At 45.3% G+C, this 14,043-nt stretch overlaps 2 protein-coding genes and 1 long non-coding RNA gene across 4 annotated transcripts in view; 2 read left to right on the top strand and 1 right to left on the bottom strand.

The window, feature by feature from the left end:
* LOC118175269 overlaps nucleotides 1-5,619 on the top strand; it is a 6,322-nt gene extending 703 nt beyond the window's left edge. The window contains exons 2-4 of the long non-coding RNA XR_004754929.1: nucleotides 683-798; nucleotides 968-1,067; nucleotides 4,327-5,619. This is a non-coding gene — a long non-coding RNA (uncharacterized LOC118175269). The remainder of the gene's footprint in view (nucleotides 1-682; nucleotides 799-967; nucleotides 1,068-4,326) is intronic.
* Nucleotides 1-8,257, bottom strand: part of LOC118175262 (carboxyl-terminal PDZ ligand of neuronal nitric oxide synthase protein-like) — a 38,440-nt gene extending 30,183 nt beyond the window's left edge. Inside the window, exon 1 of one of the 2 annotated variants that reach the window (XM_035341261.1) lies at nucleotides 8,231-8,257. The gene's annotated coding sequence lies outside the window, so the exon portion shown is untranslated. The remainder of the gene's footprint in view (nucleotides 1-8,230) is intronic. The other variant, XM_035341262.1, reaches the window with a different exon arrangement.
* Nucleotides 7,958-14,043, top strand: part of TTLL11 (tubulin tyrosine ligase like 11) — a 44,339-nt gene continuing 38,253 nt past the window's right edge. Inside the window, exons 1-2 of the mRNA XM_035341949.1 lie at nucleotides 7,958-8,422; nucleotides 13,596-13,692. Of these exons, the coding sequence (XP_035197840.1) occupies nucleotides 7,958-8,422; nucleotides 13,596-13,692 (562 nt within the window). The remainder of the gene's footprint in view (nucleotides 8,423-13,595; nucleotides 13,693-14,043) is intronic.

Here is a 14,043-nt window from a genome sequence, read left to right as displayed (position 1 = left end):
GGGCTGGCGGCGGCGCCCCCCGGCTGCGCGGCGGCTCGGGGCGGCAGCCGGGGCATGGGGAGGCGGCGGCGGTGCGGGGCTGGCGGCGCCCGAGCCCGGCCGCGTTTTGAATGAGCGTCCGCGGGCACCGAGCGGGGCCCCGGCCCCCGCCGCAGCGCCATTGGCCCGAAGTTCCCTCATGTGATGCGGGGGGCGGCGGCCACCGGCACCCCGGACCCGGTCCGGTGGGGCCCGCCCCGGCCTCAGCCGGTGTGGAGGCACCCCCCGGGCGGGCACCGGGCGGCTCGGGGAAAGGGGAGGCCGCACCGAGGCGCTGGGAGGGTTTCTCTGCGTGCCTGAAACCGGCAGGGAGCTGGTTGGAGTTTGGAGCTTTTGTCGTAGGGTTTGTGTTCGTGTGGGGCTGCCCCGGGCCGATGTGCCCGAAAGCACCGGGGAGCGCTGCGGTAGCACCGCCGGTCCCCACACGCCGGTCCCCATACACCGATCCCCACACTGATCCCCACACACCGATCCCCAGTTCCTATCTCGCGGTGTGTAGCCTCGGACGTGTCCAGACACACCTCGGGGCCGGCACTGTTGTTGCCTTGGCTGGGAGCTGTGCTGTGAGACGAAGGGTTACGGATGGAGGCTTGTCCTGGTTGAATTGTTTGCCTTTTTTTTTTGTTTGCTTTTTTTTTGACAGTTTAAGTCACGCTGTATAATTTCAGCAGCACCTGCTGCATTCCCTTTGTGAGAAATTCTAAAAAAGACTTTGTACTGAATGATCTAGGATCTCACTGCAACTTCTGTGCACAAATGGTAGGCTAAAACAGCTACATATATCCCATTTTAACGTGACTTAGCTTTGTTAGTAATTAACACGTCCTCTGTTAGAAGCCTGCTGCACAGTTGATGCCCACTGACCGACTCAATACACTGCCAGGATTTGGGCTTTTGCTGTGCACTTAGCCTGTTCTTTCCTTTCCAGCTTTGTCTTCGTGGTGCCAGCACGCAGGAGAGCCCTGCAGATGCTGCCCTGGGATGCCCAACATGCCCAAGCAGCTGGTTCTCAGCAGGCATCAGCACAGGTACGGATGGGTGCGGGGCCGTGCACAGCTTGGTGGCAGGACCCACGACTTGTCTTCCAGCTGCTAGTACAGCCGCACTCTATCATTTACAGGAACTATCAGAAATGTAAACTGTGTAGAACCCAAGGGGCTGAGGCTTATATTTGCTCTGACTGATTTCATTTGGCTTCCTCAGAATTAATTTTTGAGCAATCAGTTATAACTTTCATACAGATAACTACCCAGCCGGATGCTTGGGCATTGCTGGACACCACCTTTTGTGTGGCTGTAACATTAAGAGGATAGAAAATTTTGGCCACAGGCAGACAGCGCACTATTCCCTGTCTCCAACTCATGAGAGTAATCATCTTGAGTTTCTTGGCATCTCTGAGGACTTGTAACTCAGAAGGGAGATGGACAAGAGCCAAAAATCCAGAAACTTACAATTAAGAGAGCAAGAAAAAGTCCAAGAAATTAATGTTGGTTCACTGACTGTGAGTCTACATGTTCAAGTATTTTGTGGTATTAGCAGCTCATTCTGGCACTGTGGATGTTGTGCTGGGATGAGTTCTGTGGTCAGCGTCTGTGCTGTTTTTCTGTTTCCAGACAGGCTTCTTTTTTTTTTCTTTCTTTCTTTTTTTTTTTTTTTAATTCCAAGTTACAATGTTACAGTACCTTTGTATTTAAATGTCCACATGCACTCTTTCATTCAGCATAACTCAAAATCAGCCTAGATACACATCTCACTTGCAGAGTCATCGGTTTACTTACCTGTTGATTTTGTCTACTTAGACCCTTTCATGGCACTTATCTTGTAGAAATATTGATATAAAAAATATCTGTTGACCTGAATGAAAAACCTAGATTTTGTGTGGAAATGGCCTTGGAGTGATGGAGCAAAGAGCAGTCCTTGGTTCTCCTAAGCCCTAAGAGAAGGAGATGCCACTCAGTCATCTGGGCACAGCCTGTGCTTGTGCTTCCTTTGATGCTAACGCCAGTGAAGCTCAACCAGTAAGAGAAGAAAGCCTAACACAGCCACTACTAGCGAGTCTCTACATTGATTCTGCAATACTGCATTTTAACTGAGGCATGCATGAACCTGTCACAGTGCTGAGCTGCTGAAAGCTCCTCCTCATTTCCCTCCCATATACACAAGAGCGTTCCCATGTGAGTGGGAGCATGTGGACTTTGCTTGGGAGAGTCAAATCTTTTAATCTGGTAGACAGGATGAAATCACAAGAACGGGCTTTTTATTTCAGTTCTGATGCTCTCCAGTATCCTGCAGATTATGAAATCCTTTGGACAGGGGGATGGAAACATTTCACAGGAATCCTGGGAAAAATAAGGCAATTGTGATTTAATAAAGCTTGCAGTGCCAGACTGTTATATCACAATGGAATGGAGTTGTTTAATATTCCGTGTTCATTAACTTCCATGAACTCTTCATAGGGCTTAGCTCTTCTAAGGTTAATGGTTTGGTTCTGTGTTTGCGAATTGAGTCTGAAGGCTGCTAAACTTACAAAGCTATTAGTTTTCTGTTTCTTTGTTGGGCAAAGAAAATTCTCTGACTCCACTGCAGGAAAGAAAAGCTATATCTTTCCTTCTGGATAATAAAACTGGGCAAATATGTGGAATTAAACTGTTACACAGTATATCATCACAGATTTAGTATAACAAATCCCTACTAGCATTACTCTTCTTGACGTGAGCAGTTAGCCAAACTTCATAGTGGGTGTTTGCATCAGATGGAGGTACTGAGCTAGTTATTCTTTTGATGTGCAAAGCACACTTAGAAAGTCCCATTTCTCTGAACACGGTGGGAGTTAAGCACCAAAGACAGCTTCTTGGCTCATAGCTTCAAGTGTTCTTGCAGAGAACAGCTTTGTATCAGCTTTCTTTTTCAGGCACAGCTACCAAGGTTTCTTTCCTTCTCTTTCTCTTACCCATGCACGTTTCAGTCTTTGCATCAACTTTCGCTCCAAACGGAAATCTCTCTTCCTTTATAGTTTCCTAATTTGAAGGGACCTTGAATGTGATGTAAATCAGGTAATGGGTATTATTTATAGCATGCCCTTTAATTGTTTCTTCGGTTGATTTGCATGGAAGGAGCTGTTGCTCCCATCTGATCCTGTCAGGTTTCTTCCAAAGCCCACCTTCACAGCTCAGACTGGGGAGTTGCAGAGGCACTGCACACTTTCCACAGGAGACTTGGTTTTGATGCCAAGAATTTTTCTTCCCTTCTGCTAACCATTTTAAGCACTTATTTCTGCTCTGCAGAACTGCAAAGATTTTAAATGATAAATAAGATGTGACATAGCAAGAACAACCACACCGACATCCAGTAACAGCAGATAAAACCTCCGTTATGGGAAATCACATCCATATCATACTCATAAGATCTGAGAGATCTCTGCAAGTTTACAATCTTGGCGGATCTGGTTTTGTCATGCCATTTTTATTAGCATTATTAATACTTTTCTGCTGCAATTTTTACAGCGAAGTCTCCGATGTACTTTCATGGTAGCAGACTTTCAGTGTGCCAGTGGACAGCCCTGTGAGCTAAAGCAGCTGAATTCACTTGCCAGTCTTCAGCAGATGTGTATTCGCTTGAATACAGAAAAATGCTGCCGACATTTAATAAAGTGACAGAATGAAGCAAAGTATGCCCAATTTATAGTTACTGAGGATTGGCAGTTACTGCGGTAAAATTTAATAGATGAAAACCAAAGGGACGTAACTGACTTACTGATGGCTTTATAGCACAGAAAGAAGAATACAGGTGAATCATCCGAGCTTGCAGCAAACAATAAAACTTTTCACTAACTTCAGTGACTTTGGATTTTAGCTCAGTTGTATAAAACAGTTGTTTAAGACCTTGGGAGTTATTTCTGCACATAATACTAACAACCAGTTTCTGTTCCCTCCTTCTGCAGAGCAGGATGAGCTGATGTGGAGGCAAGGGAGGACAGACTATTAGAGGAACAACATGCTCTGCTAGTGGAGGCAAAAAAATGTATATTGCTTTTGGATTTCTAAAAGTTCAGATGTGTTCTACTTCCATCACAGTCACTTCCTTTACTCAAGGGAAGCAAAATTAAACAGCATTACCGCACAGCAAGGCTTGTTGGCTTTTCTTGATATCTTAAAACACTGATCAAAAGTTAAGACAGAGACTTAAGGGGAACAGCATGTTGGGAGTTCTCCAAGGCCATGAAATGTTGTCTTACAAAGCTACTGCGAGGTCAGAGGGCTATGTATTTGTTTTTCCCTCTGTTCTCAGAAGCTGCCCTCTCCTCTAGTGGAAAAGAAGATCTGGAAGCAAAGGAAGGTAGAGAATTCCGTTCCAAACAATGCAAGTGCCCAACCTTCATTTAAATTAATTCGTCTGGACCTTCAGTTTAACATAAACTTTGGGAACAAATCAGAATATCTGCTTAACTTCTTTTGTATAAGTAAATTATCAAAATAAAGGTGGAAGAACTGGTAGGAAAAGGTTATTCAGAAACATATTTTGTCCTGCAGTTACTCCTACATCAGATAACTATCGTTTATGATCACTGGGTGATAAAATAAAATCTTTGTTTATCCAGTTAAGCCTGGAGGCACCAACCACATTCTATAAATGGTGCTGTGTGGTGAGATATGGAGGCAAGGTACCGTTAACTGAAATTGTGTGATGTTACCCTCAGCCGTATCAGGCATTTGAAGAAAACAAGGAAAAAATCACAGGCAAAATCTTTCAGTGAGTCTCTGAAGGCGCCATATGATGTGAACTCAAAAGCGACATGTGGAACAGGCTACCCCAGCATCGTTCTTTTAGTCCTCCTCAGTCAGCGTCATGTGTTCTCTGCAAGTACAGGGTCTGCTTCGTTAGATGATTATAGCAGATTTGTGTCTTTCAAGAAGAAACAGAAGCTTAAGGTCTTCACGGTTCAGCTTTGTAGCATAGCCAGGAAATCTGCCCATTAGAATTGCAAGCCTCTTTCATGCATGGCCAGTTCCAAAGTTCTGTGCAGCAGGATTCGGGAATGAAAAATGTCATCTACAATTATGCATATTTTCATCATCTTCTGTCATGCAAATCCCCCCTCCCCAAATATGCAGCAAATGTTTTGTTTGCATATGTAGGTCAACCACAAATCTGCAGTGGTCTAACATAAATGTTGGAAGCATAGGTTGATGTAAACAAATTTAAACCCAGTCTGAGAAGCATAATAACAACACCGACATTTTCCAAGTCTGTTTACTAGATATGTTTTCTTCTGACATTTCATTTTATAAAACATTGCTTTCCTATTGATTTGAAAAAGCACAATTGACAGAAGATACCATTATTGCAAAAGGACCGATAAACTTCAGAAACAGATGAATAGTTCTCAATGAGTAACTTATTTTTATACAGGAGCCTGAAGAATGTGTTCTTTTTCAAAACGGTATGTTAGAGTATTTCTGCGAGTAATTCTTACTTTGTGACTGGCAGGAGCCCAGTTTTATATGATATTTTAAAAAGATTGTATGTTCGTTTTATACATCATGTGCCACTTAATGTTTTACTTGTCCAGGCTATCTTTAAAAAAAAAAAAAAAAAGAAAAAAGAAAAATATAGAAAATAATATATTTATTGTTCTTATGATGGTAGAGAAACGCTAGAAATCTTGATCCAGACTCAGCAATAAAAAAGCTTACTAGAACTCAAATTCACAGTTAAAAAAAAACAAACATTGTGACATATTAAACTCAAGCTTAGTGTGCTCCCATGTCTGATTCATGAATTTGGTATACCACGGGTTGGCAGTATGGTTCGTCTTCAGTATGAGAGGTGCTTGATTGGCATTTTCATGATGAGAAGGCCATACTGCTCAATTTACTGACTGCAGAAGTGTAATATTCAGAATTAGGCTTTCAGTGAGAATATCCCTGCAAATGAACGAAGAGTCCTCTTGCTGGTAGATCCAGCTTGCAATTTTCAGCAGGATACACTCTCCCTCTGAATTACCTTGCTAGCTCATTACTACCCAACCTATACTTTACTCCCCTACCTTGCAGTACCCGAGTATCACGCACAGTCAGACTTCGTGCTGTACACCACAGACCATCCCTATTTATCTCAACATGAAATGAAGGTTTTATCCATACTACACACTGCAAACCAGGTATCTGATGTATTACAGTCATTTTGGTAGAGAAAGCACTAGTACATCATTAGGCTATAAGAAATGTGGATATGTAATAATTAGATACACAAATATTTTTCCTTTGCAATCATTTAGTTTGGGATTTCCCATGCTCCAAAGTCTCACAATGCCTTGACCCATCTTAACTATTTCCTTGGCTTTCCTTCAGCACTGCTGATACTGGTGATGATAAATCTCTAAAATATGCTTTAAAAAATGTTCATCCAGGGGCCTGGCAGTAAAATAAGAGGCAGCCCAAGTCAGGTCACCACTTTAAATCACACTCCTGTTGGCAGACACCAACAGTTGCTCCCATCTGGTGGTGGTTGGTGAGACAGCCAGGATGTGCCCTTAAACAATGGTTTTTGAAGAACGCAGAAAAGACGATCCCTGCACAGACTTCTGCTGTGAAGTTATAGCCCCGCCGAGCTCCTGTTGGCACAGTGAAATGCTCCCAACTTTTCGATTGTGAATTGTCACAGCTATAAAAAAAATGCACATCATTTAATAGCAACCAGGGAGCAAGCAAGAGCGAGCTGTGATCTCACTTTCCTGGTCAGGTCACATTGTAAGACACAATGTTGTAAATAATTAATTAATTTGTTTTTTTGCCTACAAGGTTGAATGGCAGAAGATAGGTGAGGCACTGTAAAACACAGGCGCTGTTAGGATTGCAGCTGACAGTCTAGCTGGCTGTTAGAGAGCATTGGGGTGAACAACCTTTCTTTGTGAACTGCTGGTGATTTCTGGAAAGGGGTCCACATGTCCAGTGACAGGTGGTGTCACGCTGTGCCTTGATTTCTGTAAAATACCAGGAAGCATGAGATGAGAGCGAGACATTAATCCAGATGTTTCTAAACCTGGTCTAGCAGGTAAAAGATATGTGTGTGTCTCATCCTGGTCTTCGGAGTTCCCGACTCAGGAGCTTGATCTCCCTGACATGACACTTCTATTTTAACTCACGGCTAACTGCAAGTCCCAAATTCAGCTGCATTTATTTTCGATTTTGCTTTCATTTAAGTGTTTTTTCCCCCCTGACGTCCTGTTTCAGTCCTGCCCTCTCTACAGATGGAGAAAACAGGCCTAGGGACAGCAATTTCACGGAATGCAGCCGATTCCCGTCCCCGTCCCCCCCCCCTCGAGCCCCATTTCAGGGGGCGCAGCGCCACCTCCTGCCCGAGCCGGTGTTTCCCTCCAGCAACGGAGCGCATTTAAACACAATTCTTTCTCCTCGGAGCGATTCCCGAAGCACCGCGTTCGGCCGAAGTCGTGCAGCACTGAGCGCAGGAGCCTTGGGAGGTGTTTCCAGTACAAACCCTGCGGATTTGGGGCTGCAGAGCCACTCTGCAGCGTGTCCCCGAGCAACAGGCCCAGTGCGGGCCTGCCAGCCGCACACCTCCAGAGCAGCCTCTCCAGGCGGCTTTTAAGTGCCAATAATTGGGGTAGACGCAGGAACTATGTAATCATACAGCGGCCGGGGCAGCCAGCTGGCTGTTACTGGACAAGGACAAGGGAATGGGGCCGATGCCCAGTGGCAGCCCACAGCAGAAAGTCCCTGCTGTATCTCGGTGTAAGGGGACGCGGGGACATGTCAGCCCCCCCCCCCCCCCCCAGCCCCGCGGCTCACGGGCGGTGCCTGACGGGCTCCGCCGCCCGCTTCCAACATGGCCGCCGCGCCCCGCCCCTTTCCGAAATGGCCTCCCCGGTAAGGGCGGGCGGCCCCCGCCCGCTCCCAACATGGCGGAGGCGGTGTCGGGACGTCACCGCACCGGGAGGTGGGCGGAGGCAGCGCGGGCACCGCCTGGCGGCGGCTGGCCCCTCGCGCGCTCCGTCCGCTCCCCCTCCCGCCCGGGCGTCGGCGTCGTCATGGCAACGCGCGGGGGCGGGCCGGAGCCCGGGGCCGGGCCGAGGCGGCGGCGGTGCGGGATGGAGGCGGCCGGGACCGGCACCGGGGGCTGCGCCTCGGCCCGGGAGGCGGCGGAGGCTCCTGGGTCCCCGGCCCTGCCCGCCCGGCGGGAGGAGGACGAGGAGGAGCGGGAGGCAGCGGGGCCGTGCCGCGGGCGGGCCTCGGGCGGGCGCGGAACGGAGGCGGGCGGGGGCCGAGGCCGGCGGCGGCCGCCCCGCGTCACGGTGGACAGCTCCAAGGCCAAGACGTCGCTGGAGGCGCTGAAGATCAGCCTGAGGCAGCTGCGATGGAGGGAGGTGGGCGCCGGGGGGATGCGGCCGGGGCACGGCCCGGCAGGGAGACGAGGGAGGGGGGGATGAGGCGAGCTGGGGTAAAATTGGTGGTTTTAAACTCCTGGTGTAAATCCCGCAGAGATTTCTGCTGGGTGTTGTGTCACAGGTGCTAAATTGTTCGCTGAGGGTGAAGAGCAGCTTTCCGCAGCAGCTTTATAAATGTTTTTTATAGGAACAGATCGCTTCTGGGAGCGTTTCTGGGAGCGCTGCTAAGAAAAGGGTGCTTGTAATCCTTTGGGAAGAGGGAAGGGAAGCAGAGGGTCGAGATCTGAGGAAGAAACGTTTCTTTGTGTGGCGGTGTGGTCGTGGCACACCTGCCCCTCAGAGCTGCCCTCGGGCTGCTTCTGTCTTTTTCCTCCCACTCCTTCGTCAGGCTCACCAGATACCGGTATTTCTTTGCACCTGATGCTTTATAAAAAAAAAAATCTGTACAGACTTGGGGTATTCAATGCATTCTGTGTTATTCCTGACTTCGGAGTTAAAAGCTTCAAAAGCTCCGTCCAGTTCCCTTCTCGCTGCTCTCAGGGCAGAGCTGAGCCCCCGAGGAGGAAGCCCCAGCGGTTACCTCTCCTCCCCGCGGGGCCTGCCAGCAGCTGTACTACATTGTGCTAACTGACACACTGAACGAGGGGACTTCACTTTAATTTTTCTTTGTTCTTATTGGGTGAGTTTTGATGCTCAGAGCGTGTGGTACGGTTCTCGTGTTTCTGAGTCACCACTTTGCGTTAGCCTTGTCGATTCAATTGGCAGTGAGCCACAGTCACTGGTTAACTTTGTCTTGATTCCTGAGATTTTACTGTTCGGGTACCTCACCCCTGGATGTTCCAGGCACGGTGTGCTGTCCTGCAGGCTGACTTGTTCCTCCCGAATATCTGTGCTGCGTTATCGGCGTTCTCCTTCCTGCTCTGTATCCCACAACAGCGATTGCTTCTGGCGTCACTTCATCTTTTTCTGTTTACTGTCTCCCTCAATACCCTTCCTCCTCCATCTGTTAGTACGGTCAATATTTCTCATTTAGTCTGTTGCTTCCCCCTGTGGCCTTTTCTTACTCCTAATAAAGGAATGGCTGGGTACGGAATTGTGGGACATCTGCCTGAACCATCCAGGTGGCTAATAGTTCATCCCTCTCAAACCAGTCCCCGCAATATATTGCTGTAGGATTTTCAGCTTCTTGTAGTAAAGAGGTCAATCTGTATGAATGTGACGTTATCCTTTGTCAAGCAGGTGTTTTCTCACATGTGTCAGATCAGTGTTCCGACCCCCCCGGCGTACTGGGAGGGGAAGTATTAGCAGTATCTCCTAGCTAGTACTGTGCGTTGTGGAAAACAGGAGGATGAACATCCAGCACGGGAGCAAACAGACTATCGGTTTCAAGGTAGCAGACTTCGGTAGATGCAGGGAATTGGTAGGCAAGATCTGGCTTAGATTTGAAGAGAAATTAATGACTTTAAGAAGAGAAATTCAGGGAAACCTTTTTGGGTCAAGTTGCATAACATTTTGAATGCTTTTCCTCTCAAATACTTAGCAAAATAGCACTGTGGTATTCAAGTAATTATCACTGATGTCCAAAGGGCCTTGGAAACAGGGTCACTGTTACAGCAGGACTGGTGGAGGGAACGCATGTCGTTTCTTGTACAGTCCATAAAAATAATGTGAAAAAGTCTTAGAAGTATCAATGAAATGTGTGTATTGAAATACTGATGGTTTAGGGTCTGGTATTTTACTCTGTAAGGCTTCTCCAGTTTGCATTTTGGGCTTTGATTTGGTATACTTGGCCCATCTCTCTCACCACTTCTTACGTTCTTTCTCATTGCTGCTTTCATTTTGTTTCTGTTCTGTATGTTTGCTGCTGGATGTGCTGTCTTGCCCAGCTATACTGGGCTTTTAAAGTGGACCACCTTTTAGTTGTACATCCTGAAATTTCCTTTTTGTGGTTCCCTTGCCTTGCCAGGAGGGCTTTGTTTCAGTAGCAGGCTGTAGTTGCAGTATGTTCCCTGATTACATGTTAAATACCACTATGGGGGCGGGGGAAAGGAAGACTACTCTAAGCGTGGCTAATACCGGTGAGCAGTTTCTCCACGTACAGGGTGGACCTTTCAAAAAGCATTGCAGAACATTAATGGGCATGCCAGCGAAGCAATTACTGCTGTTGCTAGATTGGACGATCTGATTTAGTGTGTCGGATTCTTTAAATGAACATGATATGCCAAATGCAATAATGGGCACAAATTGAGCCTGCATCCTGAGTTTATTCATCGCTTAATAAATTATTTTATTTGGCTAGCTTTCAATTACTAGGGAAATGGAAGAAGCAGATGTTTCAGGCATCAACTGTCCCAACATCAAGCGTTTCATTTGTCTTGCTGTTCAGTAGCTGCACAGAGGCAGAAAATAGTTTGAAATTTTACGCTAGGAGAAGCTGACTAGAAGACGAGTCATTTAACTTGTCATTAAATGTGATGGAACAGAATGATGTGGCCCATGAGACAATTTAAATTATTGGCTTCCAATCAAAAGGTAGAAATGACCTGTCAGGCAACTTGACTCTGATTGATGACTAATTGTGTCAAAGCTGTGAAAACACTGCTCTTCACTTTGTGGCCTCCTGTTTGTCTTTTCTGACAAATGCCCCAGCTCTGAATAAAAAAGACTTTAAATGAATTCTTTGAAGGGTTGGCAGTTGGTTGCAGGGCAGGTTGTAGGACCAGGCTGAGCAGGCAGATGGAGGGAGGGATGGCTTCGGTCACATCTTTTAGCTCTGTCCCTGGCAGCAGTGAGCACCCCAAGTCCTCGGGCTGCCTGCACCCTGCCTTTGCCATCGGTCAGAAGCTGGGGAGGTGGCAGAAGGCCCATTTTACCCCAGCAAGATAAATTTGTATCTGCCAAGCACTGCAGTGAGACAAAAAACCTGACTTGTTCCTTCCTTTTCGAATGCTATTCTCATGTAAAAGTGTAGTACAGATGATAAAGAATCCTTTCCAGCATATCCTATCCAGGAGATGAATTTGATCCTATTGTTGGATAAATCCAAATAATCTTGATATGTCAGAAGTAGAGAAGTTGCTGAGCTATCTGAATTGCTGATTCTGGGCTGAAACGGCTCCCGCTTTCCAGTCCAGAGGTGCTTACTCTTCATCTGTTGTGAAATGGTTTCTGTGCAGTGTTTGTAGAGTGCTTTGATATCCTCAGCAGATGAAAGGTATTATATAAATGCAAATTTTGTTCCTTTCATTTCCATTTCATTTAATAAATAAATAAGTTGCTCAGGTTTTAGTGGGAAGGATGGTATGAGACCTAACACAGAATCTGTATTCTGGATGTACCTGTGGAGAGGTTAAGGCCACTGATTGTCTTTCAGAGCCTAACAGAATTAATTTTCACATGTACAAAAACAGTTTTTGCAGACTGAATAATAATGGAATAAGTGAAGAATCCTCTAGCTCTGCTTTTGGGGGTATTTCGTCCTTAGGAGTAAGGAAATAGAGAAAAGATGTATTGCTAAATTAGCGTTTGAGATTAATGTTTCAAAGCTATTCACTGAAACTGAAATTTTAATTAAAGTAGCAAATGAAGGAAGTAATTCATTCAAAAGCTTTATAAGTTTCCTTTTTTCCGTGTCCTGAAAGTGCTGTGGTCAGAAGTAAAGCCTGTTCATTTGAAGAAGATGTAACCTAATAGCAGGGTAGGCTCCTGTGAATGCGCTCCATGTGGTAATTAACAGCATCTGCATGGGGTTGCAGATAAAGTTAGTTGGGTTTTGGTTTATTTGAATAAAGGGACTATGTCTAAGAGAACCAGCAGGAAAAATAAGGGTACCTGTTTTACACAGAACTAACCACTGTTATTGTAACAGAGCTTATAAATGTCTGGTTTTTATTAATGATTTTTTTTTTTTGCTTTAGCTAATTGGAACTGCTAATATATATAGGGCATTTGTTTTTAGTTCTGGTAGCTTTTTTTAGCTACTACTACCAGAAATTTGCTCTCAGTAATTGCCCATGCTGTTTGAGGGCTCTTCAGGCTGAAAAACATGGAACTTTTTGATAGCAGAAAGCTAGCTCTACAATTTTACCATTTACAATGGAATATTGTGTGCATGGGAAAAGAAGCTTTTAAGTTGCTGGAATACTTCATATAGGTGAAATAATCGCCTTAGTCCTTGACAGCTGAAAGCTCAACAAACGATTAGTTGAATTGTAAGCTTTTCTTTTAATTCCTTTCTGCTACTAATAGCCTGTAATTAATACTGTATGAATACATATAATCAAATATATAGAGAGAGATAGATAACGCCTTGAATATCCATCTTCAATTGACTGCAGCTTGGACACCGATGTAAACCTGCTTGCTCAGGAAGTCCATGGCAGTTGCAACTTACTCTTACTTTACAACACCATTGCTAACTGGCTACGTCTGTTCCCTGAAATAGGAAGCAGCGATGTCTCCTGCTCGTGCGAGGCTTGGAGCACGTGGGGGTGCTGCAGGCGGTGGGGATGAGGCCACCGCTGGTGTGGGTGCAACCTGTGAAAAGGGATTTGGGTTACCGAGCTGTAGAGGGGAGGCATGAAATAGAAGCCACGGGATTGCTTGTACTAAACTGTGATATGTTTAACAATAGAACTTAGTAACTGGCAGTATGACAAATCATTCCTAACCTCTAGTGATCTTTTTTTTTTCCCTTGATGGTTGCTTATCACCCCTTAAACTGGGAGGGAAAACAAACCAAAAAGCATTATCAGGTTTTGTTTACTTCCCAGTTGTAGCCACTTGCTAGTGCCGTGCCTTCACGTGCTGGAATTAAGTGCTTCTTAATGAACTTCCCTGTAATAGTATTTCAAATTACAAGTGAGTCATGCCTTAATTGTGGTTGATATCAGGCTATGCATTTCTCAGATAGATCGTGTGCCTCAGCAGTTTGTGTTTTTTTTTCTTCTATAAACCTTTTCCCATTCAACATCTTGAACTTAACTGCCTCGAACTGATAAAAATGTTCTTAGTTTTGCAACCACGATGCAGAGCATGTTTTCTATTGACAGAGTACTGTTCTTGAATGATGTGTATGTAATACGAGCATTTAGATAAGGAATGAATGAGTATTGCCAGTTTGCTTCAAAACTTGTCTCCTTCTCTTTTCCAGTTTCCCTTTGGCAGACGCTTGCCATGCGATATCTATTGGCACGGGGTGTCATTTCACGATAATGATATATTCTCAGGTCAAGTCAACAAGTTTCCAGGTACTTTATTTATGTTTCTATTTTGAACAAGTGCTTAAAAAACATGATTAATTGTTTTTGTGCTTCCTATTTTCTGTGTGAGCCATCTGCCTAACCAGCTGATAGTATTTTTAGCATATTATTTTTGGTAGGTGAAATCTGCTTAGGGGGGTGTGAATAGCAGAATGTGTATCTTAAGCAATTTGTGAACTGAAGTTTGTTTTAGAGAGGAAGAGGTTTTGATGGAAAGAATGTATTGATATGTGAATTTAGGGGAAAAAAAATCTTAGGTTATGATTTAAGTGGAGTAAGTATGCAATTATTTTGTTATCTAACATCGATAGCAGTGTTGTATCTTTGGATTTTTTTTTT

The sequence above is a fragment of the Oxyura jamaicensis genome, chromosome 17 (assembly GCF_011077185.1).
Source record: "Oxyura jamaicensis isolate SHBP4307 breed ruddy duck chromosome 17, BPBGC_Ojam_1.0, whole genome shotgun sequence".
NCBI lineage: Eukaryota > Metazoa > Chordata > Aves > Anseriformes > Anatidae > Oxyura > Oxyura jamaicensis.
This window is presented reverse-complemented; position numbering and strand designations above follow the sequence as displayed.